The sequence below is a fragment of the Mastigoproctus giganteus genome, chromosome 6, assembly GCF_048544385.1.
Source record: "Mastigoproctus giganteus isolate SK-2022 chromosome 6, ASM4854438v1, whole genome shotgun sequence".
Lineage (NCBI taxonomy): Eukaryota > Metazoa > Arthropoda > Arachnida > Uropygi > Thelyphonidae > Mastigoproctus > Mastigoproctus giganteus.
In genome coordinates, this window is record NC_143580.1 from 32,207,679 (window position 1) to 32,228,546 (window position 20,868).

Consider the following 20,868-nt stretch of genomic DNA (forward strand, 5'->3'; position numbering starts at 1 on the left):
GTAACGCCGAGAGCGAAAGAGAAAACCAAGTTTTTTAGATGCAGAGGAAGCAATATTTGTAATGTGCTTGTGCCAAGAGAGATTAGAAGTCAGGGTAATTCCCAAAAGAGATATATCATTTTGACTAGAAATCAGAGTGTCACTAAAGATAAGCATAGGAGCAGAAGAATCCTTTTTGCGAGATATAAGACAAGACTGAGTTTTAGAAGGGTTGAAATCAACTAAGTTGTCTTTGCCCCACTGGAGAATTACCTGAAGATCGGCATTTAAGAAACTGGTAGCAGATTTTCGAGAAATTGAAGCTGATTGAGCAGGACAAGGTTTCTCAAAATGGAAAGTGGAATGCAATGTGCTATCATCGGCAAAACTATGGATAGGATTACCAGTAAATGGAAGAAGGTCATTGATATATAAGAGGAAAAGAGTGGGGGAAAGAACTGAACCTTGGGGGATACCGGCATTAGTGGAGAAGTTAGAAGACAGAGAACCATCTACCATCACCCTCAGTGAGCGATCACAGAGAAAACTGGATAACCAATTACTAAAAACAGTTGGCAAACCATAAGATGGAAGCTTGTTTAGAAGACCTTTATGCCAAACACGATCAAAGGCCTTTGAGATGTCAAGAGCAACTACTTGTGTTTCACCGAAACTTTCCATTGAATTAGTCCATAAATGGGTAACATAAACAAGAATATCACCAGTGGATCGACACTGACGGAATCCATAGTGGTGATCGTTGATCACATGGAAGGTTTCTAGGTAGTTTAAGAGTTGGCGGTTAATTGATTTCTCCATTACTTTAGAAAGAGTAAAAGTAATAGCAATGGGACGATAATTGGATGGGAGGGATTTGTCACCTTTTTAGGAACTGGCTGGATATGAGCAAATTTCCAAGCACAAGGAAAAACACCTTTGGAATAAGAAAGGGAAAAAAGGCGGCAAAGAATAGGAGTAAGTTCAGGAGCACAGGTTTTGAGAACAAGTGGAGAAATACCATCAGGACCTGGAGCTTTCTTAGCATCAAGATTCATCAAAATCCTTCTGACATCCTTTTGACGGAAGACCACACGAGGCATTGAATGGAGCATGTTGGGAATGGTGGGAGGTGTTTTACCAAGATCATTAATACATGAGCTGGAAGAAAAATGGGATGCTAGCAGGTCAGCTTTATCCTTGGCTGAAGTGGCAACAGAACCATCTGCTTTGGACAGAGGTGGGAGCAAAGATGGGCAAAAGTTGCGGCCAATAGCTTTGGCAAAAGACCAGAATGCTCGGCTACAATTAGGGCAAGAAGCAAGTTTTCTACTCTTAGCCTGTTCAAACTCTAGTTTGGACTGATTAATAACTGCTTTACAATTGTTGTGAGCTTTGGTGTAAGCAGAAAATGAAACTGAAGAATTAGAAACAAGCCAATTACGATATGCAACATTCTTCTCTTGGACAGCCTTAGCACATTTATTGGAAAACCAAGGTTTAGATAAAGGACGAGATTTTAAAGTGGAGTGTGAGATAAAGGATTCCATTCCTGCAAGAATAATGTCACTGACACGATCTGAGCAAACGTTGACATCAGAAGTTTTGAAACAGTAATCTAACCAAGGAAAAGAAGAAAAGAAGTCTCGCAGGTCATCCCATTTTGCATTCTTGTAATGCCAAACAACACGTGGTTGGGAATAGCCATGAGATAAAGGTTCCATTGGAGAAGAGACAATCACCAAGTTGTGATCTGAAGTGCCTAAAGGACCTCTCACTTCGACCGTGTACTTAGATTCGTGAGAAAAAGATCAAGCGTATTGGCTGTATGATTAGGATTGTCCGGTATTCTTGTAGGTAAATGAACAATCTGTGTTAGGTCATTAGGAATTGCAAAAGCCTCAGCATCTTGACCTGCTGGGTCGGTGTGACTAGAAAACAGAAGCCAGCTGGAGTTGTGAACATTAAAATCACCAAGGAAAATTACCTCACTGTTAGGAAAGTTGGACTGGAGAAAGTCAAGTTGCAAAGAGAAGTCATCGAAGATCTTCAAGTGATTAGTGGAGTTGGGAGAACGGTATAGACAACAGATAAATTTGACACAGTGAGGTAGAGAGATTTTAAGCCAGAGAGGATCAAAGAGAGGAGATTCCAAATTGCCAAGTCTCTGACAGGGAATATCAGAACGGACATATGCACAAGTACCACCTTTGAGGTGAAAGGAATCATACAGCGAATAATTTGGGCATCTGATATGAGCAGTAGTTTAATCAACCGATAACTGAGATTCTGTCAGAAAAAGTACATGGAGTTTGGCAGACTGCAAGTGGAAATGGGCATTGTTCAGATTAGAATTGAGACCAAGTATATTTGTGAAATGAATGAGAGAACTGCTCAGAAAACTTCATACATGAAGTTTTCTGAGCGGTGCAGATGGTCTGCAAGAGTAGCTCATGGTGTCTTGTCAATGATGTACAGGAATTTTTCTAGCAGGGATAAGGAGGTGATTATCCCCTTGTATAAGGCAATGGTTGGGCCACACCTTGAGTTCTGTATACAGGTCTGGAGGCCGCATTTTAAGAAGGATGTAGAGCTGTTAGAACGAGTACAGAGAAGAGAAGGGCAACAAGATTAGTGAATGGAACAAAGGGTTGCGCTTACGAAAAAAGGCTTAAATTTTGCAAATTACAGTGTCTGGAGACAAGGCACCTGTGAGGTGATCTGATTGAGGTGTATAAAGCCTTGAATGGTTTGAGCATGTTCAATGCGGATGGGATTCTTCCTCTTGCTCAAAATAATTGCCTGAGAGGGCATAAATTCAAATTGAGGAAAGATGGTTGTAGGATAGATGTGCGGAAGTTTGCCTTTAGCCAGCGGGTGGTTGATTGCTGGAACAAACTTCCACCTGTCATTATAGAAGTTGATAGCTTAAATAGATTCAACCATATTTAGCAGTCAGGGGTTTGAACCCCAGTCTACTCGAACAGCGTGTGCTAGTGCACTCCTGCTCCTCACCACTCAGTTATGGAGGCCTACTGCGAGGTGGTGTTGGGTGGCAAATAAACAACCTTCACATTCAGAAAGTCATTAGGGATATCTTCAAGGTTGGCTGTGTGTCCTGAAGCATTGTCAAGGAGTAAAGCAACATTTTTGGGCAAGTTGTTTGCTGCACAAAATTGGGCCACCCCTGGACAAAAGTATGAAGTGTTGTACCATTCACTAAAAAGGCTCTCATAAGAAGGCTACAACTTCTTATGAGTGCGCCAGAAAACAGGAAGTCGAGTCTTCACAATGTCCTTCATAACATGTGGATTCTCTGAATGGTACACTGATATCAGCTTTAACTTAAATGTGCCTGATGCATTACCACCCAGAACTAATGTAAGCCGACCTTTTCCAGCCTTATAACCAGGGGAAGACCTCTCTTCACAGGCTATGTATGTCCTACCAAAGCATCTTCTTCCAGTACAGCCCAGTTTCATCAACATTAAAGACCAGGTCTGGGATCTAGCAGCCTTCATCCATTAAACTTTTGGAATATGGGAGAATATTCCTCAGCCACCTCACCAGTAATTTTTTATTGTGAATTCAGGTCTGGTTTTTGAACCAGGAAAACCAGCCTCTCTTGCCAAAAATTCTCTTCCCAATTCCTCATTAATTTCATTGAACAAGATCCTAGCCTTGTCCATAACCACTGCCTGTGCCACAGGAATATTATTTTGGTTCATATCGTCTATCCACAGCACTAATAAATTCTCCATCGTCTCACTGCATGAATAAGTTGTTCTATAAATGCTTACATTAACAATTCCTGTATGTGACTGCTTGATCTTCTCAGCATTATTCATAACGGTCGTAACAGTAGCAGGTGCTAAATTTAAGGTCTTGCACACCTCCGAATGCCACTCACCAGATTCCATACGACAAATAATGTCCATTTTTTAAAATGGACATTATTTGTCTTTTTTTAACATGTGCAGGCACAGATTCACCACTACACTTAGAAGACATGGTTGCACAATTTATTTAAAATAAAGCCCTAATGAACACAGGAAATTATTAAAATTTAAGGCACAGCTCCCTTAAATTTAAGGTACATGTGCACACTGGTGGACGAGGAGAAAGCAACTGACGGCTACACTTGCGCTTTCAAATTTTCTTTTTCTATATATATATATATATATATATATATATATATTTTTTTTTTTTTTTTTTTTTTCCATTATTATTTTAAAAGGCTGTTAATGTGAAACAGCATAAATTGAAGCTTTGTAAAGCAGGGCCTACCTGTATACGATGTCAAAATTATTTATTTTTGCATCCAATTCATTTGATACTGCACCACAGTATTCACTCTGATTGGTCAGACAAGACTGCCTCTTAACAAATCCATGCTGCAATTACCATATAATTGCATTCCTGTCTGAATAGTCCTGCATTACTTCTTTAACCAGTGTCTCTATTTTCCATGGAACAAAAGTTAAGATAACAGGTATGTAATTATTCACATAGCCCTTTGATTCCATTTGTGAACTGAGGATACATTTACCATCTCAAGTCCACAGGACCTTCCCCTGAATCCAAATACAGGTGACCCCCGCTTAATGCTGATAATTCGTTCCGGAAAAACAGAGAGCGCTAAGTGAATCCGCGCTAAGCAAGCGCCGCATTCCCATAAGGTTACATATGTATTTGTGAGTTGTGGTCTGTGCCATAGGATATTTCCTAATCAATAATAAATGCTAGTGAAAAGATGCACAAATGTCGGTCAAAATATTTAATATTCAAATATTTGTACATATAAAATATTCTGCATTACATATGTATATAATTATGTGGTAACTACTTACGTATGAAAATTAAACTTAAAATTCCAATTAAAATCATGAATTTAATTGATCTAAATTGATTTTAATCATGAAAAATGTGTCGATTTTGGGTTGTACTTATGGCCCTCTTCCTGTTAAACTAAAAGGGGTATTAATTTTAAATCCCCTGCAGTGTTACCACGCAACAATAAAGTCAGTCCAGGGAGAAGCCGCAAGTGCAGATTAAGGAGCCAAAATTTTCAAAAATGAACTTGTTAAAATTATTGAAGAGGGGTATTATGTGTTATACTTCTCAAGTTTTTAACATAGATGAAGCAGGACTTTTGTGGAAACGAATGCCTAAAAAGTTTCATATTGAAAGAAGAGAAAAACATGCCAGGTTTCAAAGCACTGAAGGATCGGTTGACTTTATTGTTGGGTGGTAATGCTGCGACGGATTTAAAATTAATACCCCTTTCAGTTTATTTAGAAGAGGGCCAAAGTTCAACCTAAAATTGACACATTTTTCATGATTAAATTCATCAATTAAATTAAATCAATTTAGATCAATTAAATTCATGATTTTAATTGGAATTTTAAGTTTAATTTTGATACGTAAGTAGTTACCACATAATTATATACGTATGTAATGCAGAATATTTTATATATACAAATATTTGAATATTAAATATTTTGACCGACATTTGTGCATCTTTTCACTACCATTTATTATTGATTAGGAAATATCCTATGGCACTGACCGCAACTCACAAATACATATGTTACCTTATGGGAATGCAGCGCTCGCTTAGCGCGGATTCACTTAGCGCTCTGTTTTTACGGAACGAATTATCAGCGTTAAGCAGGGGTCACCTGTAATTGTTCTTACAGTTAAACTTGCCAGTCCTAAATTATGGCACACATCCGCTTGTCATTGACAAGAATCAGTTCGCTTCAAAACGTTTAATTTAATTTTCAAATTCAGTCTTTTTCTTACATTTATAGTCTTCGTACTGTGTACAGATGTTGCTTTTTCATTCTTATCCACCATTAATAACTCTTCGAAAATGTAACTGAGTTAGTTGCATTAATTATGATACAATGTTCGAGTAAACTGTCCGTTACGCACAATGTCTAATACTGTACTGAGTTATGACTAGACTTCAGATAAATGCATATAACGCAAATATTACAAGCAATATACTTGATCATTTTTTAAAATGTTGATCTCGGAACTATGTAACAACTTGTAACAACTCAGTGTACTGCAATTAAATTAGTGTGCGAGAAAATTTCACTTAGTGTGGGAAAATTTCTGAAGTCTGCATAGGAAACGTTTTAATGCTGTTTTGCTATTCATTTTCAAGCTATCGACTCCATCAAATGAAACGATTTCATTAAATATGCCAAAAATGCAATTTGTAAAAGAGCATTATAGTGATTTGTGACAGCATTATAGTCAGATATGGGTTATAACATAAGAACAGCGTTATAGCAAATTAGCATAAAGCGAACCACGCTATAACGAGGGCCTGCTGTATGCTCATAATTACGGCTAAGGGTTTTCTTGCCCCCTTTGCTGCTGCCCTCAACCCGATTCGAGTCCGTTGGGATTGTACCCACCCCCAACTGGGTTCAACAAATAAATTCTATAATTTTTACTCTATCTAGAGAGCTGAAACTCACTATAGCTTCAGCCAGAACTGTTTTCTTGAATTTTCCCACTTTTAATTTTCAGAAATTTCTATTCAATTTTATGCAAACAACAAAAATGTGACATCAAGTATGCATTTTTTTAGGCCTTTTTCAGTTATTTTTTTTAAACCCTGCCCAAACTAGCCTAAGGCTTATGAAACACAATACTTGATTTGTTTGTTGTTGAGAGAAAGTGCATCTCTGTTTACAGAGAGGAGTTGTTTTTGAGAGAAGTGTGAGAACCATTCACTCTGTCATTGAGTCACTTCTCAGCTATATCGAGAAGGCAAAAAAAAAAACAAACAAAAGACAAATGCAAGCTACTGTTAGTTACCATAAGAAGCAATTAAGCGAAACAGTAGTAACAATTGTTTCTGAAAGGTGAAAAGATCGTATTTCCTTTCTTCAACATGTATTGCACCTACTAACAGAAAAATCACAGAAATTCATCCATTGGAAACGGGAAAAACTAGTAACAGAGCAATGCTCAATTGATAAAAAAAAAAAAGTTTGCTCTATTGTAATTGTTTTAGGAACAATATTGGAACAGCAGTTTCCTGGATTTGAATTTCTAACGAAATTTCAAGAAAATATTTCTATTTATAGCTGCGTTATAAACTTCGAAAACTGGTGCTCAAAAGAAGCAAAATAAATCATCCTCTGTGAATAATGGATTGTTTTTTGAAATGTGTATTGTTCACAAAACTGCAATATTTTCGAACAATACAAAGCTAACGGATTACAGCTAACGGGCTGCTCAAAAAGTATTGTTAGAAAATATTTCCTTGGTATGCATTTGATGTTATCACAAAGGGAGAAATTTTGTTTTAGTACAGAAACAGAATAAATTCTCTATCCATAGTCATATGCTGTTCTGAGCTGCAATAAAAAGATATACCCCACTGAAAAACAGATTTACTCCCTATCATTTCTTTTGTTTTACTGTGGTTTTTGGCAGATGTGCAATTCACACAATCAAGTCAGTGACTGCTTAAAGCGGTGCAGTTTCTTGTATTCTCTCTCTATCTTGGGATCTCCTCTGACCATGTGATCATCCCGGAGTATAAACAGAAAATTTGTTTGTCAGAATGCTGCCCACCAATGGCACCAATTATCAACTCTTTTACTGTAATTTACATTGTGTTCAGATAACCCACGCTGGGAAAATTCGAATTGCTACAATTAGGAGCAAAAACCGTTTCCCCCAGCATAATGAATTACTTTAGGTACAATAAAGGACTACTACTAATGATTTTACTGGAAGGAAGTATCCACACTAAAACATCTGTAAAGGCGAAAACATGCGGTCACTCGAAGGAAAATAACCGTAGTCATTTGCATTCAAGGACAAGCTATACAGCGACGTTTGAAATTTATAATGTAGTTCACTCGCTAATATTTCCAGAGGGATTATTGCAAAATATTGTTCCCTAAAACAATTACAGTAAAGCAAAGTGGTTTTTTTTTATCAAATGCGCACCGGACCAAAATCAGACTTATTAGAACTTCGGCATCCTAGGATGAAGCTGACTTAGAGCTATAATGCAAAATATTGTTCCTAAAACAATTACAGTAAAGCAAAGTGGTTTTTTATCACATGCGCAGCAGACCAAAATCAGACATATTAGAACTTCCGCATCCTAGGATGAAGCTGACTAATTAGAACTTCAGCATCTGTGATGAAACATCCTGCACACCGATATTGCTGGCTACAACAAATATGTAAAGTAACAAAGCAAAACATTGTAACAGAGATAAAATGCAAAATAATGTTAGAATGTAAAAATGCAAAGTATTGTTAGAAAGTAATTACAGTAAAGCAAAGTGTTTTTTTTTTTTTTTTTTGGTTTTTTATCAAACGCGCACCAGACCAAATTTGGACTTATTAGAACTTCGGCACCTTAGGATGAAGCTGACTTAGAGCCATAGAGCAAAAATACTGTTATAAAGTAAACATGCAAAATATTGTTCCCTAAAACAATTACAGTAAAGCAAAGTGGTTTTTTTTTTTTTTTTTTTTTTTTTTATCAAATGCGCACCGGACCAATTAGAACCACCAGACTTATTAGAACTTCGGCATCTTATGATGAAGCTGACTTATTAGAACTTCCACATCCACAATGAAACTGACTTATTATAACTTCAGCTTCTGTGATGGCAAGTTACAGCTCTGGACCTTTGACAATCTCCTGGCCTTCTCCCCACCAAAAGGGTATTTTTATTTCTCTCTCTCTCTCGGGTCAAACTAGAAGGGGTGAATTTTTCTGGTGTGTGTGTGTGTGATAATGAAAATTCAATTTTTCCCTTGAAATTTTTTGATGGTATCAAATGCATATCAAGGAAATATTGAAGTACTCAGTAATAATCATTTACAATTTCCCAATCCATTACTACGAGTAACGGATTGTTTTCACAATCCATTACTCATAGTGTATTTTTTTTTTTTTTTTTTTCGTTTGCCCACTAGGTGAGATGCATGCAAAGTTCCTTCAACATCAGTTTTCGAAGTTTATAACGCAGCTATCAACAACAAAATTTCAAGAAAAATATATTCTTGAAATTTTGTTAGAAGATCAAATATACATCCAGGAAACTGCTGTTCCGATATAGTCATCTAAAAACAATTACAATAAATCGAACTTTTTTTTTTTTTTTTTTTATCAAATGCCCATTGTAGTGATCAGTTTTACACCAGTTTTTCCTGTTTCTGTTGTGGCTTCCAATAGATGAATTTCCTTGATTTTCAGTGAGTAGATACAATATATATCGAAGAAAGGAATGTGGTCTTTTTTTTCTTTTTTGAAAACAAATTGTTGCAATTCTTTTTTTTCTTCTTTTGCGCACCAGTTTTCGAAGTTTACAACGTAGCTATCAAATAGAAATATTTTTTGGAAATTTAGTTAAGAGATAAAATATACATTCAGAAAACATACAACACACCGATATTGTCGCAACAATTACATAAAGCAATAAAGCAAAATATTGTTAGAAAGTAATAAGGCAAAATAATGTTAGAAAGTAAAAATGCAAAGTATTGTTCGAAAGTAAAAATTAAAAATATTGTTAGAAAGTAATAATGCAAAATAATGTTAGAATGTAAAAATGCAAAATATTGTTCCCTAAAACAATTACAGTAAAGCAACATGTTTTTTTGTTTTTTTTTTTTATCAAATGAGCATTGTGTTAAGTTTTATGATAGTTTTTTTTTTTCAATTTCCACTGTGGCTTCCAACAGATGAATTTCCTTGATTTTTTGTTAGTAGACACAATACATTTTGAAGAAAGGAAATACAATATTTTTGTTTTTCAAAAACAATTTGTTGCAGTTCTTTCGTACAACAATTACGAAAAGCAGTAACAAAGCGATAATGCAAAATATTTTTTGAAAGTAACGATGCTCAACTGTTTGTTTTCCAAGAAAGTTGCTTACATTTTTATTTTCTCCTTGGATCACTTTGGTAACACTAATGATGTAAGCTTGACCAGTCAATTATAGCTCCGTGTGTTGATTTGTTTTAGCCAATGCCGCAATGACTTGCCAAATTCAAATGAATGCAGTAAAGCGTTATATAATCAAAGTGAATGGCCACTGTTTTTTTGCAGTCAAAATTTCATAAAATGATATGTGATTGTACCTTTTTGCTGTTTGAGTGAATTAATAGTTTTTGCTTCAATTTAAAGGTAGGAAATCAAAGAATATACTTTTGTTTATGTATATTGGGAGTTTCAATTTTGTAAATTGAGTAGAAATTAAGGAAATGATTAGTTTTTTTCAGGGGGGCAATTTTCAAGTTAGGGTTAAAAATCTAGACAGAGGGGCAGACTACAACCGGGTTAATATAATTGGATGGATCCCATCTAACCCAGGAGGAATTTTTATGTTAAGCTTCGACAATTTTTCTTCCACTTTCTCTAAAGTAATAAAATCATTTAACTCCTTGCTAGAATATGATAAACTTCTGTCATCCCCTTCCTTACAGAATTCCTCATGTGTGAACGTAGATTCAAAATACCTATTCAGTTTGTCAAAAGTTAAACCACTAATATCAAGTGGACCAATGCGATTCACCCCATTCCTTCTAATGTTTATATAAGTAAAGAAATCTTTGCTGTTTTCTTCGTACCCTTTTTCCGAAGACTTCTGCTAATCTGCCTTAGCTTTTTTGTGACTTCATTTTCAGCCTAGTTTATATCCATCGTACTTCTGTATCACCTGATACAGATAATTCATATGCATCCCATGCATTTTTCTTCTCTACCACCACGAGTCTCATTAGTTCATCTGAACACAGTGACTGAACAGCAGGCACCCGATCTGGAGTTCACTATTTGAACAGGATACTCCAACCCATGTTGCTTGGCAGCAAGAATGGGATCTTAATGCTAATCAGATTCCCAACTTCCATCTTATTGACAGAGTGGACAAACCCGTAGCAGGTTTTGACCTTCCCAGAGATTTATGGAAGAAGATAAACTGCTTTAGAAGTTATTGCGTTGTGTGTGCTAAATCAGAACATAGATGAGACTTCAGGGATTCTCCCTTTTGTGCTTGTTGTTGAATCACTGCTCTGCATAATTGCACCAACGACGCATTAGAATGGCTTGATTTGCTTCAAACTTTGGATTAGTTCAATTCCTATTGTGTTTTTGTATAAGTACTTGTTAATTCTTATTATTTAACTGTCCTATTTTATTTATTATTCATCTCAGAAATTACTAATTAATGATTAATTACAATTACTGATTTTGATTAATTACAACTTACAAATGTAATTTTATTTTGTAAATTTTGTGCACACATCTTTGTACTCAATGCATTCAAAATAAATTAGTTCATCTGACATCCATTTAAGTCTAAGCCTTGTTTCTCAGGTGGTATAAAAAGCCTAGTAGCATCTATGATTACTTCCCATTTAGAATTTGTTGTTGGTCCCAATGTATAGAATTTACAAACTGCCTGAGACCACTGTAGTTACCTATACAAAAGCCTTTCTATTTTTTACCCTTGATGACAGTTACATCTTTACATAAATATACTGTGATCACTGTCATCTAGTGGTTCTTTATCTGCAGATTCTTAATGAATGAATGAAGGGTGTGTGTGTGTGTGTTATGGGGGTTTAGGGGTGCATAAGCTGCCGGGCTATAGTGCGCCTAATGAATGAAGGACAGCTACTGATAATCAGATCAAGAGTATTGCTTTCTCTTGTTGCCTCTCTAATATGCTGCTATAGAAAACAGTCATCCAATAAATGAACAAAAGTTTTGCTAGTGTGTAAGTGAGTGACTAACCCACTAGTTCCAGTCAATATCTGGAGAGTTAAAATCCACCATTATAAAACATTCTGATTTATTGACCCACTATATTTCTCTGTATTCATTATACTCAAAGTCATTAGGCCTATAACACTCTCCTACTCTCGTTTTTATTTACCCAGTGGTTATGTAACAGCAAACTGACTCGATATTTGACAGGCCATCCATGTCAACTGGATGCACTGCCTTAAGATTTAATATGCTTTTTAATATACACTGCTCCTCATATTCAAATTCTGCATCCATTATGTCTGAGTGACACCATATCTCTGATATCCCTAAAATTTTCGTGTTTGATGACATAACAACCAGTACTTTAGATTCATCAAATTTATTTACTATGCTCCTAGCATCAATGTACATGGAAGTATATATGCACCTGTTCTTACTCTAACACAACCCATGTATTTGCTTGTTCCATGAGGACCCCCAACAGGCCTTGAAATCTATGACACCTTGCTTTTCAGGCCACTAAGTTCCAATAGAGGCAGTGCAAGAATCACTTACACCTCTGCCTGTGACTGTTGTGAATCTATTAGTCTGCATATCCCCCAAGCTAGCAATTTTCCAACCAACCTCAATGGAATCAACAAATATTCTTGCAACCGTTCTATTTAAGTGTATCCCAGTCAATGTTGTTAGATTTTTAGGAGCATTAGCAACTAAGGCCATATTGCTCCGGGAATATGCGGTGGTCATTCCCTGACCTTTCCGCATTTGGTGGTGACGGGCTCGAACTCCGGTCTAATCAAGAAGCATGTGCTACGCACTGCTGCTCCTTCCCACCTGGCTATGGAGGCGCCAAGTATATCCCATCCCTGTAAAAAAGACTTCTTGTAAGTGACACACTCTGATGAAAAAACTAAGCTAGAATACACTACTGAGCAGTGTTTATGGTTGAAAAGGTTTTTTTTTTTTTTTTTTTTAACAATCTGATAGATTTATTACAGTGCATCCCTGTAAAAAAGTATCTCTTGGTAATGATACAACCTGGTGAGAAAATTCTGCAAACTAATGAGCAGTTTATTTGGGTGAAAAGGTGTTTTTTCTTTTTTAAATCAAACTGGCAGTTTTATTACAGGGCAGTGTGAGTTTAAAGAGAAATTTGATTTCAGAAAAATTCCAAAAAAATCAACAATTTCAATTCGATTCACAGTTAGTAAAAAATGAACAATCTGTGAGGACACCTAAAATCAGTGAAAGTGTACAGAAAGTAATTATGTACAGCTCAAGAAATCTATGAAACAAATGTAATAGCAGCTGAGTTTAAAACAAACATTCACTTCTAAGCATTATTTGACAAGACTTAAAACTGCTCTCCTACAAAATGTAGATGAAACAATCTCTGGTTGTTGTTGACAAAGAAAGATGACTTATTTTTCACAATTTATTTTGTGAAAAATTTTTGAAATGCCTTTACTTTTTTACTGATAACAGAAAAAGAAGAAAGTTCAATTAAATTCAGAAACTGAGCCCACTTAAAATGTAATGCACTGTGTATATCACCTAACTGGTTTTACTTTTAAGATATTTTCTAAAACAGAAGAAACATATCACATAAAAAAAGAAACCAATATGTCTCTTGTTTTAGAAACAGATCTTCCAGTTTCTAAACTAAAAACTAACTTCATTATATATTAACATGTGGCAATATATATATATATATATATATATGCACACCTGTCTTTTTCTTTCTGCCAACTTGTACGTGAACTCTGAGTTCTTGCCCTATCTCTACTTCTGCTCCTGTGACTGCGACCACAACTTCGACTCCTTGAACGTTTCCTTTCTCTGCTATGGCTCCTAGACCTTCTTCTCGATCTGTCTCGTTTGCGATCATCTTCTAATTTTTTAAGGCGCCTTTCTCTTTCCCTTTCTTTTTCTTCTTCTTCTCTCTGCTTCTTTCTATCTTCAAGTTCTTTTTTAAGTTGTTTTTCTTTTTCTTCTCTAACTTTATCTCTTTTATTCTAAAGGAATAAAAAAAATAGAGCTAAACAAAAAGTAACATTCTTAATTGTAACAAAATCAAAATGTAAAATATTAGTTTTTCAGATAAGGAAATTTATTGAAAAACAACACGTTTTGATACGCAATACAGCAACACATCCAAAATATATTGGATAACATCCAAAAATAACTGCAAAAACAGACATTTTAAACACATTGCATACCAAACTTTGGACTAATGCAATATAACCAATGACAACCAATGTTACCAATAACAGTGCCCGGCTGTATACAGTTCTACTTGTATGTAGTGTGAGAATTTTTTGTACATATATTCACATATTTAACTATTTTAGAACACAGTTTCATCAAAATACTTACTGTGATTAAACTATATCCAATTCTAAACTTTGCTAGTATACCCTCCTCCTGTCAGTTTTGCCAAAAACTGGAATCCCACATATGTTGATCGGGTTTTATTCTGAGGAATTTATTGTAGCTTAAACACAGAGCGTACAAATAAAGCAGAAATATATGAGCTTTCGGCTATATGGTAGCCTTCATCAGAATTAAAATACATGAATGGCAGTTGGAATGAAGATGTGCACTGCCAGGTGCGTGAGACGCGAGGTTTAATTAAACCTCGCGTCTCACGCACATCTTCATTCCAACTGCCATTCATGTATTTTAATTCTGATGAAGGCTACCATATAGCCGAAAGCTCATATATTTCTGCTTTATTTGTACGCTCTGTGTTTAAGCTACAATAAATTCCTCAATGAATCCAGAGCGCGTAGGCCTGTTTCGTTGGGTTTTATTCTATGCTCGTTATATTATTTATATATTACATGTTCATTCTCTCCAAAGATTCACACAAATTTGGTTACCATTACTTTCCTCTCTAAAGACTATTTTGATATCTGTAAAACACTTCTCTATTTCTTCTTTCTTCTTTACAAAGTTCTCTATCTCTTCATTTGGATTCTTTGCAACTCTCATCAGCTTCCTCATTGTTACTAATGCCCTCAAGACTGAAGATCCTGATTAAGTTTAAGTAATTCCTTGATTTTCTTTTTAACATGATTTATCAGAGGATGCACAGTAAGGTTGTTTCCAGCAAGAGCAGTTACAGCACACAAGGAGTCAGTATATATTATGGCAAAAAAAAGTTGACACCTTTCAATGCCATTTGATTGCCTACTGCTCAACAGTCAGTATATTAGAGATGACTGGAATCGCTTTAGAGATCCGCAAGCTTGGAAACTGTTGCCACACCTACTACATGTTCTATCTTAGATTCATTTGTATAATAGAGTAAACCCCCACTATTCTCGGTATCTGTATTCGCGATCGCTGATTTAATATAAAATGAAACCTAAAAAAATGTGAATTTTAAAGCGCCGTGAATATTTTCCGCCATAAAAAAAAAACATGGGCGTGGCTAAAATTATCTTTCCCGGTCAAAACAGCGCTCAGTGGGTGGTGGGGGGTGACAAAATTGCTAGCGTGGATGTTTCTCGCTAATCCTTGTTCAGTATGTGTTATGCGCTTGTCATGGAAGGTTTGGTCGTTTGCTTTCAATTTATATGCTTATAAATTGAATAAATTTATCAATTTATAAATTGATATGCTTACAAAAGTGATAAATCTACCGTTTTGCAGTGCAAAACAGACTTTTTCGAGTGTGTTAACGGAAGAAAGTGCCTTTATTGTGGACAAGTTCTTTTTTACCTGTACAAAAATATGGCTACGAATAACAAGGGAAATGTGAAAATATCAAAGAAGGTGATGACATTAGCGAATAAAATTGAGTTATTAGACAAAATTTCTAATGGTGAAAGTGTCTCCTCAGTGGCAAAACATTATAAAAGCAATGAGTCAATGATACGATCAATCAAAAAATTGGAAGAAAAAATCCGCCGTAGTGTCCGTGAAAACGCGCTAATTGCTTCAAAAATTTGCTCTGTAACTAGTGATGTTAAATTAGAAAAAAAAATGGAAAAGGCTTTAAATCTGTGGATAGAAGACTGAACTCAAAATAAAATTCCTTTAAGTTCACTCATCATTCGTGAAAAGGCAAAACTCCTTTATCAACACTTTAGCGAAACTGGTGATAGCACTGGCGGGATAAGTTTTTTTAGCTAGCAAAGGCGCTGGTTTGAAAGATTTGTTTGAAATTTCTAATAAATATTACATTTAATATTAAATTATTTCTTATTTTCATTTCAATGCCATATGCTTGCATTTCTAATGGTCATATTATGAAGGTACATATAATACATACACAGACAAAATTTTAGACTAGTTTTTCTTATATATTTCATACTTTGGAACGGAATCCCTTTATTACTATGGGAGCCGTAACTCAGTATTCACGTTTTCGGTATTCGCGACATTTCTCAGGAACATAACCCCCGCGAATAGCAGGGGATTACTGTATATATATATATATATGTGGTATATACAAGTAGTTTCCAACTTTATGAGTTAATTCGTTCTTAGTGCACGCTCATAAAGCGAAAACTTGTAAAGCAGGAATTTATTCCCATAGACAATGTTAAAAACGGGTTACATTCTCAGCAATGAAATTAGTTAGTTAATAAGTTTATGTTTAAACAATGATTGATTTATCCAAAGAAATGAAAACATAGCCTGTAAAATCAAGTAAATTATAATTTAAAGAAATTATTTATGACTTCTTGTTGTTGTTTTGGTTTTTAGGAACTTTAGCAACTAAGGTCATATTGCTCCGGGATATGTGGTGATCATTCCCTGACCTTTCCGCATCTTCTGTATTTGGTGGTGATGGGCTCGAACCCCGGTCTAATCAAGAAGCATGTGATACGCACTACTGCTCCTTCCCACCTGGCTACAGAGGCACCTATTTATGACTTAACTTGTTGATCGTTGGTTTGTTGCACAAGGAGTGGTTTGTTGCAAAGTTGGTTTGTTGCACAGAAATGCTTCAAGAGGCATTTGTTTCCAAGATAATCTTTTCTTTTCTTTATAAATTTCACGATAGCACGCATAAGCATTTTTTAACGGCACACACAAATTGCAACTAATTAACAAGATACGCACAATTGAGATTGCAATTAACACAATTCACGGGGAGTAACAAATTCACAGAGCTTAAAAAAAAAAAAAAAAAGAACGAAAAGAAGATTCTGAAAATTTGTTTTTTATACGATTGAAGATTGCAGCGAAGGGGAAACACATTTCACCCTAGTAGAAACTCGCACAATTGCTGCTATCGGTATTTTCACAAAAGCAATAATATCGACTTTAAAACCCGTTTATAATTGCTTGCACTAACAGAAAAGCACAATAAACTGAAAAGTGCAAATTATTTTTATTGTTTTATGGTCGTGACTTCCAGAAATGAGCTTTAGAAAGATATCACAAAGCCATTCAAAATTGGTTCTTATAACAGAACATATGATAACAATGAAAGTGTAGTGTAGTGTAGTAATTTGAATTGGTAACTAATACAATTTACATTATAAAATGACCTTTTAGAGAGATAAATAGCTTAGTTATACAGCAAAAATTAACTTCCGAGGTCTTGGAACCAATAACTAAAGAACAACATGTTATTGGGTTCACATTACGATATTTTCATGATATGATGGTCTCTCTGGAACGGATTAATATTGCAAAGTGGAGTGCACTATATTGTATAGCTACGTGCATGGTTTGAAATGTTGGATTTATGAATGTTTAACATTCGTTTTTTGCAATTAATCTTCATATTTTCGATTTTGTTGATACTTGGGGGGGGGAAAAACTCGTAAACCCGGGAACTCGTAAAGCGAAAACTCAAAGCAGGAACTGCCTGTATTATCGTGTTTGGCACTATGGGAAGCATTTAACTGCTGAAAGTTGAGCACTGAGAATTGTTTACAACACTGCAAAAAAGAGGTCGATACTAAAGGTAAATGAAAACCATGGAAGCTCAGATGTTACATCTCCTACAGAGAGAAGACATGCAGTCTAGTTGGTTGATTTTCATTCAGTGTGCAATCATATCTAACAGCCCACTGCAAATCAATATTTTCAAGTTCAGATGGGAAGGAAGGCTCTATATTTTCACCACATAAATGGCAGGAAATAATTTTCATTAAATTTGTAATGGAGATTCCATTGCCTCCACATATAAACTGTACACCAGAGATGCCCTGAAAGCTCACACACGGTGCAAATCACACTATGGTGGATGACATCTAATTTACAGAGAACACATGTCTGGTTGAAGCATAAATTGGTCTATAATCTGGTTAGGGCATAACAAGAGATTTGTACAGATGTAGCAGTCTATGTCTGTCTATACCCGGACATGGATGAAATATTTCTAAGTATGTTTTATTTTGATAGATAAACTGTACAGAGTTCTGATATACGGTCTTAAAATTTAACCTTGTATCCAGTTCAGACAAAGAAAATCTGACCATTGGAAGTGGAACCATTCAGAGGATGTTATACAGGGTGTTTCAGTTAAACGTTTCAGAACTTCTAAGAGGGGTAGGGTACATCCTGACAACTCGAAATCATATAGCAATGTGGGGTTGGAAATGCTTTCCTCAAGCGGTGTTGTACCCAGAAGCACCATAAAGAAAAGAGACCGTAAGTGAGAAATCGTTTTAATAATACATGAAAAGAAGCAAAAGGTACATGGATTAAAGTAAGTGTTCGAAGTTTCTTCCACGGGCTACAATGCACGCCTCACATCTCCGACGCATGGACATCCGAACATTCTGGAATACTCCAGGCGAATTTCGAATTTCTTCGGCAGCTACTGCGATTCTTGCAACCAGATCCTCAGCATTGTCAATGGGGGTGTCATAAACTAGCGATTTCATATGACCCCAGAAATAAAAATCAAGACATGATAGGTCAGGTGACCGAGCAGGCCAACGCACGGGACCACCACGTCCGATCCACTGTTGACCAAATGTGATATCCAGGTAGTTACGAACATCTCCGCTATAATGGGCAGGGGCTCCATCGTGTTGGAACCACATTGTCTGTTGCGTCGATGCAGAAATCTGTTCATCTCTCAAAAGTTGTGGCAATACTTGCTGCAGAAAGATCAAGTAGATAGGTCCGGTTAGACGACACGGTAACAGGTAAGGTCCGATGAGGTGATCTCCCATAATACCGGCCCATACATTGACCGAAAATCGAATCTGTGCTGCACGACGTCGTATTGCATGCGGGTTCTCGACCACCCAGATATGGTTGTTATGCGTGTTGAAAATTCCTTCCCTTGTGAAGGAATTTTCACAGTCATATGAAATCGCTAGTTTATGACACCCCTGTTGACAATGCTGAGGAGCTGGTTGCAAGAATCGCGGTAGCTGCTGAAGAAATTCGAAATTCGCCTGGAGTATTCCAGAATGTTCGGATGTCCATGCGTCGGAGATGTGAGGCGTGCATTGTAGCCCGTGGAAGAAACTTCGAACACTTACTTTAATCCATGTACCTTTTGCTTCTTTTCATGTATTATTAAAACGATTTCTCACTTACGGTCTCTTTTCTTTATGGTGCTTCTGTGTACAACACCGCTTCAGGAAAGCATTTCTGACCCCACATTGCTATATGATTTCGAGTTGTCAGGATGTACTCTACCCCTCTTAGAAGTTCTGAAACGTTTAACTGAAACACCCTGTATGTTAGATTCATATGCAAAGCTTGAAATTTGCAGAAATGGATGGCAGTTGACTTTTGATTGGCTATCCAATATCCACAGCCAATACAGCCTTGCCAACCACCAGCTGAAATTTCCTTTTAGCAGAATTCAAATTTTGGGCTTGATATAAGATGGATCATCAGCATACATATAAACACAGACAGTTGAAAGGATGACTTTAGCTAGATTATTCACTCTAATTAGGATGCACTCAAGACTGAGTGCTGAAAGATCCCTTCGTCCTGTGTGCATGGTCGAGATGACCCCTCTGTACTGAATAGGAAGATTCTTAAAGGAAAGAAGTTCTGTATAAATTTGGAAATGTTACCTCTAAAGACAGATTCATAAAGATCTTGAAGGCTTCCATCCCCTTCACATAATAAAAAGCTTTCTCAACATCAATTAGATGCTGCTTTCTAATGAAAACATTCCTGACCTTTGTTTATCAAAGATTAAGAATGGCTGACAACTGTCAGAGTTGTCAGAACAATTTGTTGTCAACTAATTAACAAGATACGCACAAGTGAGATTGCAATTAACACAACATAACACAACACTACATTCAATTTCTTCAGGTGAGGCTTCAGCATATCATCCACTTTAGCATTTTTGCTAGAGAACTCATCAGGGATATGGAATGATAATTTTTACATCTTTCCTAGTCTTAGGGAAGTGAGGTCAATTACATGCCTCCAAGAAGATGGATAGCAGTTTCCACAAAGAACTCAATTGTGAAACGTTAACAGACTATCAGGAGAGAGAATTAAGATGAACTAAAATATCTGATCACTCATTTTAAGCCAATGATAGATCAGATTGTCTTTTGACCTGCACACTGACCAGATGACATCTCAGCAGGTATTCTGCGAGTACTCAAAATGCTAACATTTGAAATATCTGATTGGACAGGTAATATGGTTTTACTTTGCAGTGTAGATAAACCTGTCTTTACTATCAGTGGCATGACAGGCATACCAAAGGTTAACTGATCTAGATGGAGTGGGAGTTCCATGTTTTTTTTTGTCATAATTCACTTGGCATGAATAAAGTGAACTTTCACTTCCCTCTGAGATTGCCTCTTCAGAAACAGTCAGAAAATAACATTCCATAATCATATCTTTGATGTATGGAGTTACTAATACAAACAGTACTGCAAATTTTGTTACTTTAACTTTTCTTACTGTTGCTCCTGAGTTGTTTCAATTAGTAGATCTCCAGACTACAGCCTCTTTTATCAATTTAGGAGGTCTTGCAATTGCCTCTATCTTCTTTTGAATAAGAAACAGAGACAATTTGCTTATAGCTTGGTCAAACAATAAATGTATCACAAAAGAGACCAATACATTAGTCACAAGGAAGCCAACTTTGACTCTCTTTGCATGTGATCTTTAACTAGTTGACTGCCAAGGCTTTTTGGGTAAACTGGTCTCCGACGCC

The 20,868-nt window shown here is 36.1% G+C and overlaps 1 protein-coding gene across 1 annotated transcript in view; it reads right to left on the bottom strand.

Annotated features, from left to right (window-relative positions):
* LOC150084134 (uncharacterized) overlaps positions 1–20,868 on the bottom strand; it is a gene marked incomplete in the record, with an annotated part of 151,318 nt that overhangs the window by 54,245 nt on the left and 76,205 nt on the right. Inside the window, 1 exon segment of the mRNA XM_090375055.1 lies at positions 13,476–13,762. Coding sequence (XP_090231181.1) covers positions 13,476–13,762 — 287 coding nt within the window.